Below are 18672 nucleotides of genomic sequence, written 5' to 3'. Positions count from 1 at the left end.
TAAAACCGAGTGCTCCTTCTGGGATCTCAACACCAATCCAATTTCTCTCTTTCTTTCTCTCTCTATTCTGATAATTCATGAAAATGCAGAAGCTCAAACTGCAACTACTCTTATTCCTCTCAATTTCATCTTGTCACGTTGTTTTCTCTTTCACAGATGGTTAGTTCTAACTATCTTCAATCATATCTCTCTTTGAATATCACTTCAATTTCTTTGTCCATTCTTACATTTATAACTTAGTATGAAAATTCCAAGTTGTGTAGTCATTTTCTCCAATGGTCACTGCCAGAAAGCTTTAGAATTTACTTTCATTTCTTTTACTTCATGAATCATGTCCTTCAGATTTGAAGTCACAGAAAAGTAAGCAAGAGTTATGAACTTAATTACACTACTTTCTTCACTAAGACTATCCATGCATAATTTGTACGTTGTGTTATTTCATCGTTTTCCTCGCATACTGCAGATGTTTTTCGAGAGAAACCTTAAATAGTTTTGCAGTAATATATTACTTAGGATTTTGAAATAGTTTGAAATGGTACAAGTTTTTGCTTATAGCTCAGTCTGAATTAATCCGCAGCTGCCCTTTTTGTCAGATCTTACGGCCTTCTGTTACTATATTATTAACATGCAGAATTAGCCTTCAAATTTTCGTTCTACTAAGGAACCTTTTGGTCGTTCTTCAATTTTCTGTTATTATAGTATTAAAAAAGTATTAATTCTATCACAGTTTTCAATATTGTAGACACATTTTTCCTTTTACAATCCCTTACAGTAGATCTAATTTGGCAGGGCACAGTCATAACTTGTTACTTTTTGTTTAAGTAACTTCACATTCGCACCAACGAATCAATCAACTACAGGACTCATCTGCCAGATGAATTCTCATATTTTAATGCAGTCGTTTAAATATAATTTTTTTTTTACAATTTTATGCATCTTTAAGTTACATAATCTGAGTAAGATAATTAAAATATATATGATTGATGTGGCGATAAAGATCCATTAGAAAAATATACCGACAAATGGTAAGGATCTAGGAAAGACCTGGAAATCTTTTCACATGGCTTACTCATGTTTCCACGTGCTCATGGCCTGCACTGTTTGTTGTCACATGGAACACGACCAAAAGTTGGTCTGAAAAAGAAAGAATTGTTTCATTGGTTTTTACAGTGACCCACCAAGTGTTTGTTGAATTTCAGGGTTGTTGCCAAATGGGAACTTCGAGCAGGGCCCAAAGGCATCAGAACTGAAGGGATCCGTAGTGACTAGCCACGATGCGATTCCGAACTGGACCATATCGGGGATGGTTGAGTACATAAAATCAGGACAGAAACAGGGTGACATGTTGCTGGTTGTGCCTGAGGGTGACTATGCAGTTAGACTCGGCAATGAAGCTTCCATCAAGCAGAAGGTGAAACTGATCAAGGGGTTGTTCTACTCCATCACGTTCGGTGCTGCTAGAACCTGTGCACAAGAGGAAAAACTCAATGTGTCTGTGGTACCAACCACTGAGAAGAGAGACTGGGGAATCATTCCCATTCAGACTATGTATGGTAGCAATGGTTGGGAGTCTTTCACTTGTGGGTTCAGAGCAGATTTCCCAGAAGGTGAAATCGTCATCCATAACCCTGGCAAAGAAGAGGACCCTGCTTGTGGTCCACTCATCGATTCCGTTGCCCTCAAGGTTTTGTACCCACCCAAAAGAACCAGAGGTAAATATCAATACTCCCAAACTTTATATGACAGTATCAGAAATCAAACTGGTTTGACAGTGTCAGAAAATATGCATTTTACATAGTTTCTTTCACTATGCATCTGTACTATACAACAAGCTGTAAAAACTGGTATGTTTTTCAATTTGGTGCAGCTAATTTGCTGAAAAATGGAAACTTTGAAGAAGGGCCATATCTGTTTCCTAACTCGTCTTGGGGGGCATTGATCCCACCCCATGTTGAGGATGCTCACAGTCCTTTGCCAGGATGGATAGTGGAGTCTCTTAAGGCTGTGAAGTACATTGATTCAGATCACTTTGCTGTGCCCGAGGGAAAAAGAGCCATTGAACTTGTTGCAGGGAAAGAGAGTGCCCTTGCACAGGTTGTGATCACTACAGTTGGAAAGGTCTATGACCTTACTTTCGCTGTGGGCGATGCCAACAATGCATGTGAAGGTTCCATGATGGTAGAAGCATTTGCTGGCACAGACACTGTCCAAGTTCCATATCAGTCCAAGGGTAAAGGAGGTTCTGTGAGAGGAAAACTTCGGTTCAAGGCTGTGTCAACTCGGACACGTCTTAGGTTCCTAAGCACCTTTTACACCATGAAGAGTGATAACTCTGGCTCGCTCTGTGGACCCGTCATAGATGATGTAAAGTTGCTTAGTGTTCGTTATCCCACACATGCTTGATCATCAAATTTCTACACCTAATACGATCAAAACACATGTGCTTGATTCTTGTAGTTAAGCTTGTATACTACAGGATTCTCGTAATAATGGTAGGGTGAGCATTGATGGGTGTGTGAGTTTACCAAGTCTCCTATATTCATGTATCTATTTTTCCCTCAAAATCATATGCACTGATGACAGAGAGTTCTTTCCATTAATGGAACTCAAATTCAACGTCAGTGTACCATACTAGTTTAAAGGAATATTTCTTTTTTACAAAAAAGAAATATTGCAATATCTTTTTGCATATTTTATAAAAAAATATTAATTTCTTCCACTATTACATTTTTTTATGAGAGAGTTAACACGGCTTAAAGTATAAAAACTAATATTAATATTTTTAAAATATTAATTACAAAAAAAATATTAAGAAAAAACAAATTTTAATAATTGCACTATAGAAAAAACGACAATTAGAAGAAGGTGATAACATGTGAGTTTCATATTTATGTATGATTTTTTACTCCTTCAAATTGATGAAATATTATAAATAAGGTGTATCTAAATTCGTTGGACTTATATAACGTGTATCTAACAATAAATAAGGTGTTTGTAATGTGATTTTATTGTATTAAAGTAACACATACTAAATATGACATGTGTTTAATGCTTAACTTATTCATATATGTTTTATTCAATTTATGGCAACCAAATTACAGATATCAATATCTCTACATATAAAATTTGCTGAAAATCGTATACTTAATTTTTAAGTAACACATTTATACAATTTATTTTTCTATTTCCCAAATCCATCGTCATCATATATATTATTAGGTCACAATCTGATTCGCTTATTAAAAGAAGCACAAAAAACTATTACAGAACATTAAAAAGGTTATTGAATTTCAAAACTTTAAGACTTTAAGACAGGGGTGGCAAGATGAAATAACATCTTATTTTTTTGAACTTGCTATTGGTATAAAAGAAATCAAGGTAGTCGACCAACATGCCAGTTATTTTTTTATTATTTTAAACTTGAATTTATTTAATTAATTATCAAATTTGTAGATCAACTAAATAAAAATTATTCTAATTCGATTATTATCTGTTTAGGTAAATTCTTACATGTAATATGAAAAATGATACTAGGATATATTCATTTTATATAAAGTAATATAAAATACAAGAATAAAAAAGTCATAAAAATATAATTTTTTGTATTTTTTAAAAAAGAAAAAAATAAAGAAAAATAGTGTCAAGCGTAAAAAAAATTTAAGTGTATCATGTTTTTAATGTAAATACTCTTTAATATTTTGCAAAAAAGTGTATTACCTTAATTTTAAATGGTTTATTAATAAATTTGGTAAAAATGGTCGGTGAGAGCCTGCCAAAATTAAGAAGGTTTGATTAGTGATTTGTTTGACTGGCACGTGCGACGGGGGTGGCTCACGTGGCAAGGTTGGCCTGTTCTTGAGCATGGTTGCGATTCATATTGATAGTGTGAGCGAGTATTTGTGCAGTTGGTGTTTGGAAGGAGACAGAAGAAAACGAGAAGAACGCCATTTCCTCAGATCGATAACCCTAATCATGTTGCGGAGATTCCTCTCTCATTCCAATCTCAAATCTCTACACACGGCGCTCTCACCTTCTCGTCCCCGATTCGCCGCTCCTCTCCTCACCCGCCACGTCACTGCTCAATCAGGTATTCGTTCTCTCCGTTGATTCCCCGATTGCATTGCACGCTTCTATTTTAGTTCAATTCAATTTGATTTTAGTTGTTCTTATTCCAATCAGGCGCTTCTTCCGTTAGAAAGAGGGTCGAAGATGTCGTGCCAATTGCTACCGGCCACGAGCGTGAGGAGATTCAGGCCAGTCTCGAGGTATCTTAGACTCTTCCCTTGCAATCAACATATCAATCAAATCCATTTATATAACGTGTCTGAAAAAAGGAGGTGGACTGATTGTGCGTATTTGAAGAGATTTCTTTGTTGAATATCCTGATTTCTTTTTTTCAATTGTAGTCTGCTCTTAATTTTTTCAGCTGCTTTTTTAACACTTCAGAGGCATATAATTTTTTTTTATTCTGTTTCTTTTTTGTTCAGGGAAGGGATATTCTTGAAATCAACCATCCTGAAGGTCCTTTCGGCACAAAGGTTAGTGTTATTACCTTTCTAAATGTGTGCGTTTAATGTTTCGCATCGAGTTGTTAAAATTACTATCCAATGTTGTACTGTGCAGTCTAATTACTTAAGAGCGTATGATGAGTACCCTGTTACTGTCTTACTGTTCTCTTGTTTCAATTAGTTGTTTTATACCAGAATTATATTTTCACCATACCCTTATTGTTTAAAATAAAATATTTTGATTGGCATAATCTGTACATAAGAAGTCATTAACAGTGTTAGATTAAATAATAAAACTGTAAAAATATGTAGAACGCTCAAGTGATAAAAATGTTGGGACCATTTCTAATTACGATAATGCCCACTGAATTTAATGTATAAGAAATTCGCTGGAGCTATTGCTCTGACAGGATTTGTGAAGTGCGACATATGCATACACACGTACTGAGTTTAGTGTTGAATCAATCATCTGTAGTTGGTTGTAAGATAAAGATTAAAGAATAAGCATGAGGCTAGAAAATCGAGAGGATCTATAGCTTGTTGAGCTTTTACCCAGCCACAATTTGAGGATTTACTCTGACATTAAACAAAACACAGACTTAAACTACAGTTAGAGTTGTCGCTATGCAACTTGAATACGAACAGAAGAAATCCTCTTCCTTATCTCGTATAAAGGGATCTGATGTCCCGGGCATTTCTTTTTTTCTTCTCTTCTTCCTTCTTCCCTTTCGTAAGTGGAAATATTGTTTTTTAATAAGTTCTTTTCATTCATGTTTCCCGATACATAACTGTTTTGAAGTATGTCTGATATATGTCTACTTTGTTGTTTGTTTTGGTCGATAGGAAGCCCCTGCTATTGTTAAATCTTACTTTGACAGAAGGATAATTGGATGCCCAGGAGGTGAAGGTGGTAAGTGTTCGTTGTCTTTCTCCATGAATCTGTGTGTGAGACTTGTCATATTCTGATGAAAAAAATACTAGATCTTGGTATCATTGTGAGGTGAAATCCCCCTTTTTCTGCAGAAGATGAGCATGATGTTGTATGGTTTTGGCTGGAGAATGGCAAGCCTCATGAATGTCCTGTGTGCTCACAGTACTTTGAGGTAAGTTGGAAATCACATTTAGAATCTGTTGATATTATTGTGACCTACCATGATATATTTGGTCTTTAGATGTCAAGATACGTGATTATGTAGATTGAAAATTTTCGAATTGTTTAGATGATCCTATTAGATCTGTGTGTCGTGACAAGCCTTGGGCCCCTTTTCATTGTTACCCAATATTATGAATTTCCATGACATATTGAAGTAAGATTATCTGACAATTGGTTTTTGCAGTTATAGCTTGTTACTGTCTTGTGTGTATGTGTGATTCCTGCTTTAGAAAAAAACGACATTCTAAATTGATGTCTAACACGTTAAAATTTCATAATTTATTTTACTTGTATTAACATTTGATTGTCGATCCGGTTTTAACCTCAAAAAAAGTGACAAGTCAGAAGGAGCCTTTTTGCCCCAGAAGCAATGAAGTTTTGTGGACTTAATTTGGGTTAAAATTAAAATTTTAATCATGTTGGATAGGGAATTTTACAGGAACTGATTTGTTGTATTCTGTTAGTGTCACCACTCACCAACGCTTCATTTAATATCTCAGCTGGTATTATGTTTGATTTGGAGAAACCGTATGGTGTTTGCCTACATCATAAACACATGCATAAAAGATGCTCCACCAACTATAATTCCTCTTCTGGTTGAATATATCGCCACTCCTTCTGGATATGGTTACGAAGTTGGTGCAAACCATCATGCTTAGAGCTTTTTTGTTTATGAACTACAGCTTGAGAATTCCAATAAAGTGGACACTGAATAATCTTAAATTGCACTCTCGACACACTTAAAATTCTAGTTGGATTCGAATGTGTTGCTACTTTGATGGGTGCATTACTGCCCATTAAAACTAATTATTTTCTTTTTCTTTACAGCTCAAAGTGGTCGGACCTGGTGGTGATCCTTATGGACACGGCGATCATCATTGATTTCATCCCGCAATTTTCTTTCAGAAATAAAATTTGCAAAGAGAAGAGAGACAATTTCACCTCTCAAAATTACGAGGCCTCGTTTTGATTGGTCTATATACCTTGCAGTTTTGCGAGTTTAGAATAGAAATTTTTTCAGTATTTATTAGACACAAGCTGGTCATTCGATTGAGCTATCAAATCCCGCAAGGATGTCTTTTTTGGCTCTGCCAAATAATTGATAGCAACACTGATTCTTTGTCGATTCTTGAATATAGAGCCTTCAACTATTTTTAGCACCCCTAAACCACGAAAGGGCGTAAGGGACTACAAATGTGATCGAATTGAATAATTACTAGCAATGCAGATGGAGACAACTCAAGTATTTTCCTTTTTGTTAAATTATGCATATAACCCTTTGTGCTGGCGTGTTGTAGTTAACATTTTAACTTAAGTTTCCATAAGATTTCTTAAATGTCGACTTTTTTTTAATCACCAAGATCCCTTCTGAATAAAAAAACATGGAGTATTGTAAATGGTGATTTTGTTTCTTAATCGAAGGGTTAAGAGTTCGATTTTAGGTCTGTATGTACAAAAGTATATTCATTGTTGGTTTTTAGTCAGGAAAATCACATTTGCAGAATGTATCGTTTTCTTTAACTAAATATGTGCGAGTAAATAGCGAATCTGGTCATGGGTCAGTTTTTAAATAAGAAATTTGGGTATGAAGTAATTTAATGGTTATTTTTCAGAGGTTCGAAAGAAAAGTTAATCCATATAAGTATGATTAGAAAATTTAATTATTTCTGATTAAAATGATTAATTTTATGAGAAAGTGTTTTAATTAAATGGTTTTGAATTATAATTATTTGGTGAAGTAAGCTTAAAGGATCCAGCAAGTTATTAGTCTGGAGTGTATAGATAAAAAGTGAAAAATTTACAGATGCTCTCGAATTTTAAATGTTAAAGGAGCCATGCTCTGAATATTTTTGTAACAAAAAAGTATAAAGATTTACTGAAATTCACTTTTGAGGCCTTGGACATAGACAGTGAACCTAGTTCATGGGTCCAAAATTTACAAAAAGTTCTCCCAAAGATGATATCTTCTTGGTTTAGATAATTTGCATTACGAGACCTTCATCTTCAAGAGTGTCCCTTTCGCGACTTGTTTCTTCAAATGAAGACCTAAAACCTTTTTGAAATTCGCAGTATCCGTTCTCCTTAAATATGATTTTCAGTTTGAATTTGGTAAATAGAAAATATGAAATCCTATTAAAAATTACATTTTACTTTTCACTTTTTAACTCTAATTCAACTTTAAGAAATAAACTTAATAAAATAAGTTTTGCATATGCTTGTATATTACAATTTTTTTTTAGTAGATATCCAGTTTTTAACATATTCTTCGTATCAATAATATTTAGTATAAGAATAAAGAGAAAGCTTGATAAGTGATTTAATAAATTCAATTAATCTTATTGAAAATAACTTTTAATAATTCTAGTATCATTTAAAAAAAGATAAAATTTAAGTTTAATTCAATCACATAAAAATAAATTTAATAAAACATGTTATAATTTAATCTTATGTCATGTATACATAAAATATTTAATAATATAAAACTAATCATCCATATAATTAATAAATGTTTCGATAATGGGCACTGAAGTCGAGTTTAATTATCTTTAATATTAAATTCTAGACAACCTTTCAACTATTCTAATAATCAAAATTTCTTTTTTAATACTCTTTATATACCGGGGTTACCTGCAAAAGGTACTCCTTAAGTCAGTAGATGACCTTTTGATGTTCAGAGTCAATATTTAAGAACGCAATAAATGTAATTATATACCACTTTACTTTAAACTCATAATTATAAGTTTTGGAATGGGCTTGCAATTAACAGGCGTCTAATTATGACCCGACCCGACTCGGCACACCGGGTTGGTCACTTAGTGAGCCAACCCAATCCAGCTCATTTATTAGTGAGCCAGAAAAATTCCAACTCGGCTCAACCCACCATGGGTTGGTGGGTAAACAGGTTGGCTCATTTGCTCACTTAATTACAATTTTTTTTTAAATAAAAAAAAAATTACAAACTCCCAAATTTCACTTCCAACATGGGTGTTTAATTAATTTTGAAAATAAGAAACTTAAATAATTTTTTTAAGCAAAAACAAAATAATAAATATTTTTTTATAAAATTAAAATTAGGTAGGTGGGTTGGTGGGCCAACCTGACCCACTACGGATTCAACCCGCATGAGCCGAGTTTAAACGAGCCGGGTTGAAATCTGACCTGGATAAAAAAAGTACAATTTTTTCTAACCCAACCCGACTCAAACCCGTGGTGGGTCGGGTTGACTCGCGGGTTGTGACCCATTTTGACAACTCTATTTCAAACTCATAATTATAAGTTTTGGAATGGACTTATAATTAACATGGGTCTAATTATGATTCAATAATAGATAATCATACTTTACCTACAAATGTGTTTAATTTACAATTCTAATTACTTATTGGTTGACATGTCATTCAGTTAATGTTTCTCCAATAACAATCACCTAATTTTTGAAAATTAACTATAAATATGAAGGAGTCAGTCGTCCAGTTAACTATTTACAGTTAACTATTTACCGGACCATCATACAATACAATAAATATCGGAAAGAATAACATAACTATAAAAGTAATAATTTTATGAAGTTAGCATTAAACCGATGACAATATGCTAGATCCTCTTTAATAGTCCCAGAGGCTGTGGTGGGTGGCCAATGACAATTATTCTGGTTCAAAAAGTATTGGATCCAAGTTATAATTAAGTTAAAACTTTACTTCAAACATCATCATTTTTAATACAGTATATATTTCTCTACTCTAGTCAAATTAGTACAAATAAACTATAAACTAACTAAATAGTTGATAAATGTAATTAAATTAGAAATTATTGTCGTAAGATAATCCAAAAGCATGGCATTTATGATTACCCGAAGACAAAACATGAAGTGCAAATATATCAAAATGGCTTATCATTTATATTTGACTTTTAATGATGAGCTCAAACTTCTTTTTAACCTTTTAAACAAGTTTTGTCTTTTAATTATATTGGTCCACCCTAACATCAAACCATACATTGAAATCTGCATAGCAATCAAAATCTACTTTTGTAGCCAAAGTAATAATGACACAATTACACTTTTTTTGAAAAGGATTTCATTCCCACCCATTTGTCTTACTCCTTCCTATTTTAAATTCAATATAAAAGTAATGCAAAAGTTTTTCTCAGATCCTAATTATCAAAATATCCATCTCTTTCCTTTTTATAATCAGTATATTATTTAGAATTTTAGATTCAGTAAAATGAGAAAAAAATTATGGGAATTTAAATATGAGCGTAAGTTCGTATTTAATTGAGATAAAAAAAGTAGATTTATTATTTTAATGTTTTGAATTAAACGTGTTGTCATCTATGTAATTTTGATTAAAATCTTATTGTTGTTGTGTCTTTTATACTCTCTCAAAAGACTAATCAATTGTATATGAATTAATAGTTTATGTTAATGATCGATTTAATCCTGTATAATACAAGTGAAAAAATTTAGATATAAAGATTTTTTTGTATTAAAAATCTTGTTAAAATGAGTTTAAGGAGAATGTGTCACCAACAATTATATCATAATATGTATCATTATATTAAACTAATTAATATCAGTTTTAAAGGCAGAAAATTAAAGGTGTTGTTGTGCTGCCTGTGCTTTCTGTATTTATAAACAATCTTTTGGCACATGTTTGAGATTTCGCACCAAGATATGCCAAAGTAATCTCAATAGTAAAGGCTGCAAGGCGTGCTGCAGGTTGTGCTTTTCCATAAATATTTTATAATCTTTTAGGACGTTGAAGTCATTAAGTCAATCATATATAAAGCTAAGTTCTTTTTCACATATGATTGTATATATCTTACAGTAAAGTTAAATAAATAAATGGATTTTCCATTTTAAAATCAACCTAGGAAAAATTAGCAGCTTTTTCCCACCAAACTAAGTATGGTTTCAATTCACAAAATAAGATCATTGATTGTTCTGATACATGAAATTGTTTAGTTCATCCTCATCCAAACTTTTGAATGACAAAAAGTGAAGCTAGAAACAAGCATGCCATGGTTCACAGAGGCTAGTCAATAGGCAATAGATATAAGTGCTAGAATCTTAGCCTAGATGATGATGGTAAAGCTAATTAGTAACACAAACGTGATGTTTAAGTTAAAACCCTAAAATTTAATAGGCAGATGAAAGTTTTCAATTTGAGGTATTAGCTTATTCAAACCCGGTTAAGTAAATTTTTTAATCGGTTTTTGAACGCCAGTAAAGTTATTTATGGTATTTTGGAGGTGGAAGATTAACATTTGGATTCCAGAAAAAACTTCTCCTTAAATTTTCTTGTTTATGTTGGGTATAAACAAAGTCTCACATCACATAAAACAAGAGATGGACATGAATTTATATACACATAAGATATTGGTAAGAGGCTTTCTGAAGTAGTACTAAAAGTAAATCCGTGAGAACTTAGTCCAAAGCGGACAACATCTTACCACTATGTAGATCTATGTGTGTGTTGAATCTCTTTACAGTTCTGATTTAGTGGTTTGGATTGAATTTGAAAAAAAAATGTTTTTTCTTGAAGAAGGAAAGGATTTTTGTTTGTGTATGTGCATTCCAGCTTTTATGTAGCAAATGGGATCTCCAAAATATTTGAAAATGGTCATACACGAGTTGCACTATAAGATTTATGATTTTGAAGTTTACAGAGTTTTTCAATTGGGTACTCAATTATGTTCCCTTTACTGAAAAGCTTTGCTTATTTTGAGCCTCCCAATCTTAAAGATCACACACACCACACAGTACTTTAATCTCCAATAAGAAGGTAGTGCCAACACCATATATTGTCTCCTCATAACACAAACGCTCCTCTTAGTATTATTATTATTATTATTTTCAATGAAATTTTGAACTATTTCTCTTTCTGTATTTGATTGTGAAGCTTGTAAAGAGTTGACGAAATGGAAAGTGATCAGATGAGGAAAAATTCACCATTTTTTTTTTACCTTGGAGGAATATTAGATGCTCAATCATTAAGGGTCAACTAATTAGCATTTGCCACCTTACAACTTATTTAAATTTATATGTTATTTATGTTTAGACCTAAATAGGAAAAATGATACCACGACACACTTTTACATTCATTTGACACAGAGTATAAAGATAAAATGATCATAAAAGTGTAAAGTTTTGTATTTTTTCAAGAAAAAAGAGAGTAAAAAGTAAATAATGATAGTATTAAATGAATGTAAAATATTTAGGTGTGTCAAATAATTCATTTTTCCTTAAACAGTGCATGAATGAATATATATTCATTCACCTTTTTCAAGTCGAAACTTGCCTATGTTATAAAGGATAACTCACCTATACTAGTTCTAACTTGAGTTAAGCAGTGTTTGGAAGGTCTTTTACAGTGACAGTATGAAGAAGGAATATCTCATATCATGAAAGTTTGACATTAGGTAAAAGAATTCAGTCTATTATTCACGAGTTCTTCTAGAGCTTGATGACATCCCAACTTGAATTTTTCATCTCAGTTCAAAGTCTTCATCAATGAAAGCAATGAATGGCGAAAGTAGATAGTGGACAGAAGGAAGGACAAGTAGCATTTTAAGATTTCCAGGTAAGCTTGCATGAAAGTTGGATTTTATAGGGTGACACACATAGTGGTGCACAATGAATGTACTCATTAACCTATGCATGGTCATCTACCTCAGTAAACCTCAACTTTATCTTCTTTAGCCTGTGATGCATGTTAGCTCCACCTTTCACTTTGCAATTCATTATGCATCACTATATTGTTTTGAGAATCAAAACTGCAAATATTTGCACAACTTAAAGAGATAGAGAAACGAGAAAGTCATATCATATACCAATAAAATAAGTTGACGAGGGAGATATATTTCAAAGACAAATTTACAATATAAATGAATGTAAACCTCTCTTTCATAAGACATTTGTAAAATTGAGTTAGATTTATCAAAGTCATCCAAAATTTATTCTAAAAGATTTAGTGTTTATTGGACTTATCGCACCATCTCTTGTTATCAGACTCTTATTAAATGAGTCACACGTTCTAGACGTATATGTCTCGACGTGAAAAGTGTGTTGGAGATCCAACATCGATCAAGAAAAAGACATATTTATAGTATATTAATGGATGCAAACATCGTTTTACAAGTGGTTGATTTTATAAAATCGTCCATTTTGTTGGGTTGTTGGGTTGAATTAAGCTGAAAAAAGAAAGTATATATAAAATTCAATTCATCACATTGAAACTTGATAAAGAGTGTGCTTAGGTCTGATATGTTTCTTAAGATTCCTTTTGCCGAAGATCATGAGTTAAACTTGTTTGTTTTTTTCCTTCTCAAGAATTTATCTTTCTGCTAAACAAATGAAGTTTCAGGAGGTTATTTTTTCACCTAGATGTGTAAAAGAGAAGCTTCATTACCATTATTGTTTATCATTATATATGCTTAAGTCAAGGTTTATAATCTTTATACTTGTTTTCATGAGTATAGATAAATAAAACTTTTCTTTAGGTGGGGTTAGCAACTATGTTTAGTGGCAAGCAAGAAAACAATAAAAAAAGAAAGAAAAAGGAAAGAACGAAAAGCTTACTTACTTTTTCTTGTCAATTCTAATTTGAAACACCAGTTAAGTTACATAGCTTAATTATCATATGTCGGGTACTTGAAAGAAGAGGAAAATACCAAGAAACTTCAGTTCCTTTTACAAGTGCTGTTCTTGGTGATTTCCCTATTCTTTGCTTGAGTTCCTTCGAATGGGTGAAAATTCAAAGAACTTTTAATTTGAGGTTAATGGTTATCCATCCTCAATCATGCACAAAATCATAAACAAATAAGTGTGAAAAGATTTTTTTTACAAACTAAGGTTATTCTTTCTTGTTTTCAGTAATATTTTTTTGTGGTTGCAGTTATCTTAATATTTTGGCCATTTGTCACAAACATAATAGATGATTGATTGTGTTATTCTATGCTTTGATTCTCTGTGCTCATAAAGGTTTCCTTATTTTGTCTTTGTCTTTACCTCATCTTTTCATGGATACCCTTCTACACTGTTGCAGCATCACTCTATAGTTGGTGCACCCACTGGTCACTATATCTATATCTATATATATATATATATATATATATATATATATATATATATATATACACGCATTGCAATGCATATTCACTCGTTTTATTCCAACTCTACCATACCCTTTTGGGTGTAAAGGGGCATCACCATCCTACATTTTCTTCATTGTAGTTGCTTGTGCTTCATCAATTTCTGTAAACAATAAAATGAGTCATGCACATTCTCATACAGGCTCTGGTTTGTTCTTCTGCTCCTCTTGTCCTTCTTTGCACCTTGATGAATTTTAGTCTTTGACTGCTATATATCACCGAATTATAGGACCTTTTTCGTTCTATTCATTTGTTGAGTAAACCTGCATTACTTAAAGGATTCTATGACTTTGTACTATTGTTTTTGTTGGAAGTCCCACATCGACTAGAGATAAGGCCAAATTATAATATATAAGTGAGGTGCAAACCTCACCCTACAAGCCGGTTTTGTGGGGTTGAGTTAGGCTTAAAACCCACTACTAACATGGTATCAGAGCCAGGTTAGAGCCTATCCTAGCGAGTTCTAAGTGGACATTCTATTCTTCTATTCCACCCGCAATCGGGCCGTTATCGGACCACCCAATTTCTACTATCAAGCACGAGATGTCTATACCTCGGCGTGAAGGGGGTGTGTTGGAAGTCCCACATCGACTAGAGATAAGGCCAAATTATAATATATAAGTGAGGTGCAAACCTCACCCTACAAGCCGGTTTTGTGGGGTTGAGTTAGGCTTAAAACCCACTACTAACAGTTTTGAAATCTGGTAGTCACTATCTTCAAACTTATCATTGAAATCTGTTACTAACTGGTATGTTTTCTCGCTTACAATTGCAGGCAGCAGAATCACTCCTGAGTTTGGAAAGACATATGTTGTGAGACCCAAAGGAAAACACCAAGCCACTATAATTTGGTTGCATGGTCTTGGTGACAATGGTTTGAGGTATGAATGTCATCTCTCTTTCTTTCTGACATTGTCACAACTATTAGCTGTTCATTCTTTCATACCAGTTGTCCTATATTCACTTCTCTTTTCCTTTTTACCTTTCATGATCGTTAATGCTTTCTAATATTGCACCTTTTTCTTCCTCCAACCTCCCCTTTTTCTTTTCCTTTTCACAGCTAAGGTATTTGTGGCACATGGGAATGAATTATTTCATGTTGAATTTTCACACATTTCAACACCTCCTATTTCCTGTCATATATCATATATTGCATGAATAAAGATTGGTACATTCTAGTAATGTTCTATGGCCACTGAAAATGCTAATGAGTTTGAACATTTCAAAACAGTGTCATTTTACGGTGGTGAAGTTTTAATTTTTAAACTTCCTGTGCTAGACATTCCTTTTCCATGCATGGTTGAGTGCTTTATTCTAGACAATTTCATCAAGCAAACCATTGGTTCCTGAGTAAGGTGTCATATTTACTTATCAGTGACACACTTATCTAATTTTAAGCTTTGTTTCTTGTAGCTCATCTCAGCTTTTGGAATCCCTTCCTCTTCCAAATGTAAGAATCTTATACATTGAATCAGTCTGAGATTAACTTCAATTAATCTGTTTTTGTGTTGTATTCTCACAATATTATATGACATTATGCAGATAAAATGGATTTGTCCAACTGCCCCCACCCGTCCTGTGGCAATACTTGGTGGTTTTCCCTGCACAGCATGTATGAGATACTTAAACTTCTGTCACTACTACTTCTGAATCAAACCAGCACTATGTAATCTAAGTTTTTTCTAGTCATAAAAGGGAAATCTAACTTGCTCAGTGGCTTCTTAATCAGGGTTTGATGTGGGAGAACTTTCAGAAGATGGCCCAGATGATTGGGAGGGTTTGGATGCCTCAGCAATACACATTGCTAACTTGTTGTCAACAGAGCCAGCTGATGGTATATAAATTAATCAGACATCAATTTTTGCAAATTTACAATGTCCCACAAATACATTTCAGTATTGTTATTAGTTAAGGAAATTGAATAATCACTATTCTATTAGTACTTGCATTCATGTTTAACTTTGGACTAGGCGTTTTCTTCTTTATACATGTCCAGTTTTTGCATAGATGAAATTGATATATATCTTGAAGATTTACTTTGTTTGACAATCAATTATGTGATAGTGAAAGTTGCTGTTGGAGGCTTCAGCATGGGTGCAGCAATAGCCCTATACTCTGCAACTTGTTTTGCCATAGGAAGGTATGGAAATGGCATTCCCTACCCTGTCAATCTAAGAACAGTGGTTGGACTAAGTGGTTGGCTTCCAGGATCAAGGTATATGTTGTAAAACTATTTGTTTGAATCATTACAGTCATGTTAAGGATGACATTGGTCATTTAACCGAACCATGAGACTTTGTTTTCTCATTAGATTCCCAACAATCATTAGAGATTTTGTTAACAAATCTGCAATAGTCCACGTACTAAATTCACATGACAGACACTGTGGTTGAAACCTGGTACTTGTAGGAGCTTAAGGAACAAGATAGAAGTATCACATGAAGCAAGAAGACGAGCAACTTCATTGCCCATTTTGTTGTGCCATGGAATCAGTATGTATCTATAAAACTGAAAGTTAATGTCATTGCTTAAGATTGTAATGTGTTTTGTACTGTTTGTAGGTGATGATGTGATCCTTTACAAATATGGTGAAAAATCAGCTCAATCATTATGCTCAGCAGGGTTTCGATATGTTGCATTCAAATCCTATGATGGGTAAGCAATTTTTATAGATGAAATCGTCCTTGTAATTGGTGATGAATTGGTTAAATCAGGTTTTGAACTTTTGGTTTGTGATGTGTGCAGGCTTGGTCATTACACAATTCCTAGAGAGATGGATGAAGTTTGCACTTGGCTTAGTTCAAAGTTGGGGCTTGAAGGATCCTCATAATTATTCTATTTAAGAGATTTTGAGATAATAACATGTTCTGTTTTAAACTTTTTTTTTCATATAAGATGATATTATAAATTCAAGGCTATATATATATATATAGCATTGAAGTGAACATGGATGAAACAAGAATGTGGCACGTGGGAATAGCAGCTTATTTAAAACGTGATGCTGCGTAAAACCACGACAACATAGTAACTAATTTCTGCGATTGTAATCATCGTTATGGTCCAGCCCAAGAGTTTTCTTCACGGCCTCTGTAGCACCTTGGGCCGCACCCTTCACCATTTCCCCTGTCTGCTGCAGGAACCCTTGGGTGTTGTCCTTACCCGATTGGGCCGATTCCTTCGTTGACTGGCCCATCTCTGAGGCCTTACCTTGAACAGTATCTTTGTTCTGTTGGGCCTTCTCCTTTGCCGCTTGGGAAGTATCGCTAGTCTTGTCCTTCGCCGCTTGGGCTGTTTGTTGGGTCTTGTCCTTCGCAGCTTGGGCTGTTTGTTGGGTCTTGTCCTTCGCAGATTGGGCCATATCATGGGCCTTGTCCTTTGCAGCTTGGGCCTTATCCCCGATATTGCCCACAGTCTGCTTTGTCTTTTCCTATAACAGATTACATAAAAAAGATGCAGACCCAGTTTAAAATATTAATTATAAATTAAAAATTCCTAAACACAAGATTAAATATTGATAATTTTTTTTTACCTCAGTTCGGCCCTTGGTTTCACCAGCTTCGTAGCTTTGGTTTTGGGATGCCATATTCTCTTCAAATCTCAAAATTCAAAACCTCAAATCTCAAACTTTCTCTTTTTCAACTCACTCGTGACTGTGTTTGAATTGCTTTCTTTCTATTTATAGCGTTTCATGCGTTTTGTAGTATAGCCACGTGTGCTGCTTCATGACACGTGTAAGGCACGTGCCGCTCTTAAAATCGAGTGCTATTACAAGCTTTCCGTGAGCCTGTGGATTTCTGCCACGTTATCTACTTTTCATCATTTTTCTTCTTTTTCGTGTCGAATAATCTCAAGGAAGAAAGATGATGAACATAAAAAGAGAAAAATGTTTTATTTTAAATAATTCCTGTATGAATGTTGGTGTTAAAATGTAATAACAACTATATTATATTTTACTGATAATATTTGGAAATCTGTTTAAAACAAAAAATTAATATAAAAGAAACTTTCTATTTATTTATTAACAATAATTAACGTGTAAAAATATAAATATTTATCATTCGGTCGGAGAAAAATTTGACGAAAAATTATTCAGACGGAGTGTCAGTATTATATGAATAAAGTTCCTACTTCTCTCTAATTGTGCAATTGTAGAAAAATGTAAATCTTAAAATTCCATCTAACGATCAGTTAAGTTTTAAATTTATATTTTCAATCATTTTTTACTAAAATATTCTGTTTTATATGTAACACCTCAAAAATATCATCCTAACAAAAATATCATAGATGAATGTACGTGATTATATCAAAATAAAATTTAGAAGATATAGTTCATAATATTAAACACAATTCTCGTTTAATAACTAAAATTTAAACATTTAAAAAATATTCAAAAGAAAACTACTTTGTGTGACATATACATAATATCTTAAATTATAGCTACGAAACTCTAAATTTGTTCTTAGTATTCAACATCCCTTGACGATTTAATGTTTGTCTTTGTCATATCATATGTTATATTTTATTATCATGAAATTCACCGTCGTCACATATAAATAACACCAAAAAAAATAAGTTAGATATAATTTTAAATTCACAAGTTTTAAATAGAATAAAAGAATATACTATCAATTTAAAAGTAATTATATGCCTTCTAAGTCATATAATCAACATCAAATATCAAGACTCATAGTATAAAACCTATACTAATAACCACAAATATAACTTTTGAAAGATTGGTGTTTTGACTAAGTATCTTTCATTTCTCAATTGTTTAGAGTTATAATTATAACATGTTTGAATTTCTCTTATGACAAAGTAAATTTTATATCTAACGAATTTGTCTATTATCGACACTTTAGACAA

The 18672-nt window shown here is 33.0% G+C and overlaps 4 protein-coding genes across 4 annotated transcripts; 3 read left to right on the top strand and 1 right to left on the bottom strand.

Annotated features, from left to right (window-relative positions):
• Positions 1–2616, top strand: LOC108333177 (protein DUF642 L-GALACTONO-1,4-LACTONE-RESPONSIVE GENE 2-like). The gene is made up of 3 exons (XM_017568543.2): positions 1–159; positions 1200–1712; positions 1868–2616. Exons 1-3 carry the CDS (start codon positions 78–80, stop codon positions 2401–2403), a joined length of 1131 nt encoding a protein of 376 aa, XP_017424032.2. The 5' UTR covers positions 1–77; the 3' UTR covers positions 2404–2616.
• A 1208-nt stretch (positions 2617–3824) lies between these two features.
• On the top strand, positions 3825–6924 carry LOC108333075 (cytochrome c oxidase subunit 5b-2, mitochondrial-like). Its single transcript, XM_017568406.2, has 6 exons — positions 3825–4087; positions 4180–4265; positions 4488–4538; positions 5352–5418; positions 5532–5611; positions 6490–6924. Exons 1-6 carry the CDS (start codon positions 3862–3864, stop codon positions 6541–6543), a joined length of 564 nt encoding a protein of 187 aa, XP_017423895.1. The 5' UTR covers positions 3825–3861; the 3' UTR covers positions 6544–6924.
• A 6883-nt stretch (positions 6925–13807) lies between these two features.
• Positions 13808–17238, top strand: LOC108333191 (uncharacterized). Its single transcript, XM_017568563.2, has 9 exons — positions 13808–13957; positions 14585–14690; positions 15223–15259; positions 15352–15421; positions 15539–15643; positions 15874–16024; positions 16219–16301; positions 16371–16464; positions 16555–17238. Exons 1-9 carry the CDS (start codon positions 13927–13929, stop codon positions 16637–16639), a joined length of 762 nt encoding a protein of 253 aa, XP_017424052.1. The 5' UTR covers positions 13808–13926; the 3' UTR covers positions 16640–17238.
• LOC108333192 (late embryogenesis abundant protein 2) lies at positions 16584–17475 on the bottom strand. The gene is made up of 2 exons (XM_017568564.2): positions 17339–17475; positions 16584–17236 (listed from the first exon to the last, which is right to left on the bottom strand). Exons 1-2 carry the CDS (start codon positions 17390–17392, stop codon positions 16838–16840), a joined length of 453 nt encoding a protein of 150 aa, XP_017424053.1. The 5' UTR covers positions 17393–17475; the 3' UTR covers positions 16584–16837.
• Between the last annotated feature and the right edge of the window lie 1197 nt (positions 17476–18672).

Source organism: Vigna angularis, chromosome 11, assembly GCF_016808095.1.
Source record: "Vigna angularis cultivar LongXiaoDou No.4 chromosome 11, ASM1680809v1, whole genome shotgun sequence".
NCBI classification, from domain to species: domain Eukaryota; kingdom Viridiplantae; phylum Streptophyta; class Magnoliopsida; order Fabales; family Fabaceae; genus Vigna; species Vigna angularis.
Note: the sequence above shows the minus strand (reverse complement) of the source record. Positions and strands in the feature narration are given on the sequence as shown.

Coding starts and splice junctions, on each gene's coding strand:
- LOC108333192 (XM_017568564.2), bottom strand. CDS start 17,392: ATGGCATCCCAAAACCAAAGCTACGAAGCTGGTGAAACCAAGGGCCGA. Junction 17,237..17,338: donor AAACCAAGGGCCGAACTGAG/GTAAAAAAAAAT, acceptor AATCTGTTATAG/GAAAAGACAAAGCAGACTGT.
- LOC108333191 (XM_017568563.2), top strand. CDS start 13,927: ATGAGTCATGCACATTCTCATACAGGCTCTG. Junction 13,958..14,584: donor ACATTCTCATACAGGCTCTG/GTTTGTTCTTCT, acceptor TTACAATTGCAG/GCAGCAGAATCACTCCTGAG. Junction 16,465..16,554: donor GCATTCAAATCCTATGATGG/GTAAGCAATTTT, acceptor TGATGTGTGCAG/GCTTGGTCATTACACAATTC.
- LOC108333177 (XM_017568543.2), top strand. CDS start 78: ATGAAAATGCAGAAGCTCAAACTGCAACTACTCTTATTCCTCTCAATT. Junction 160..1,199: donor TGTTTTCTCTTTCACAGATG/GTTAGTTCTAAC, acceptor GTTGAATTTCAG/GGTTGTTGCCAAATGGGAAC. Junction 1,713..1,867: donor CCCACCCAAAAGAACCAGAG/GTAAATATCAAT, acceptor AATTTGGTGCAG/CTAATTTGCTGAAAAATGGA.
- LOC108333075 (XM_017568406.2), top strand. CDS start 3,862: ATGGTTGCGATTCATATTGATAGTGTGAGCGAGTATTTGTGCAGTTGG. Junction 4,088..4,179: donor CCACGTCACTGCTCAATCAG/GTATTCGTTCTC, acceptor TATTCCAATCAG/GCGCTTCTTCCGTTAGAAAG. Junction 4,539..5,351: donor AAGGTCCTTTCGGCACAAAG/GTTAGTGTTATT, acceptor TTTGGTCGATAG/GAAGCCCCTGCTATTGTTAA.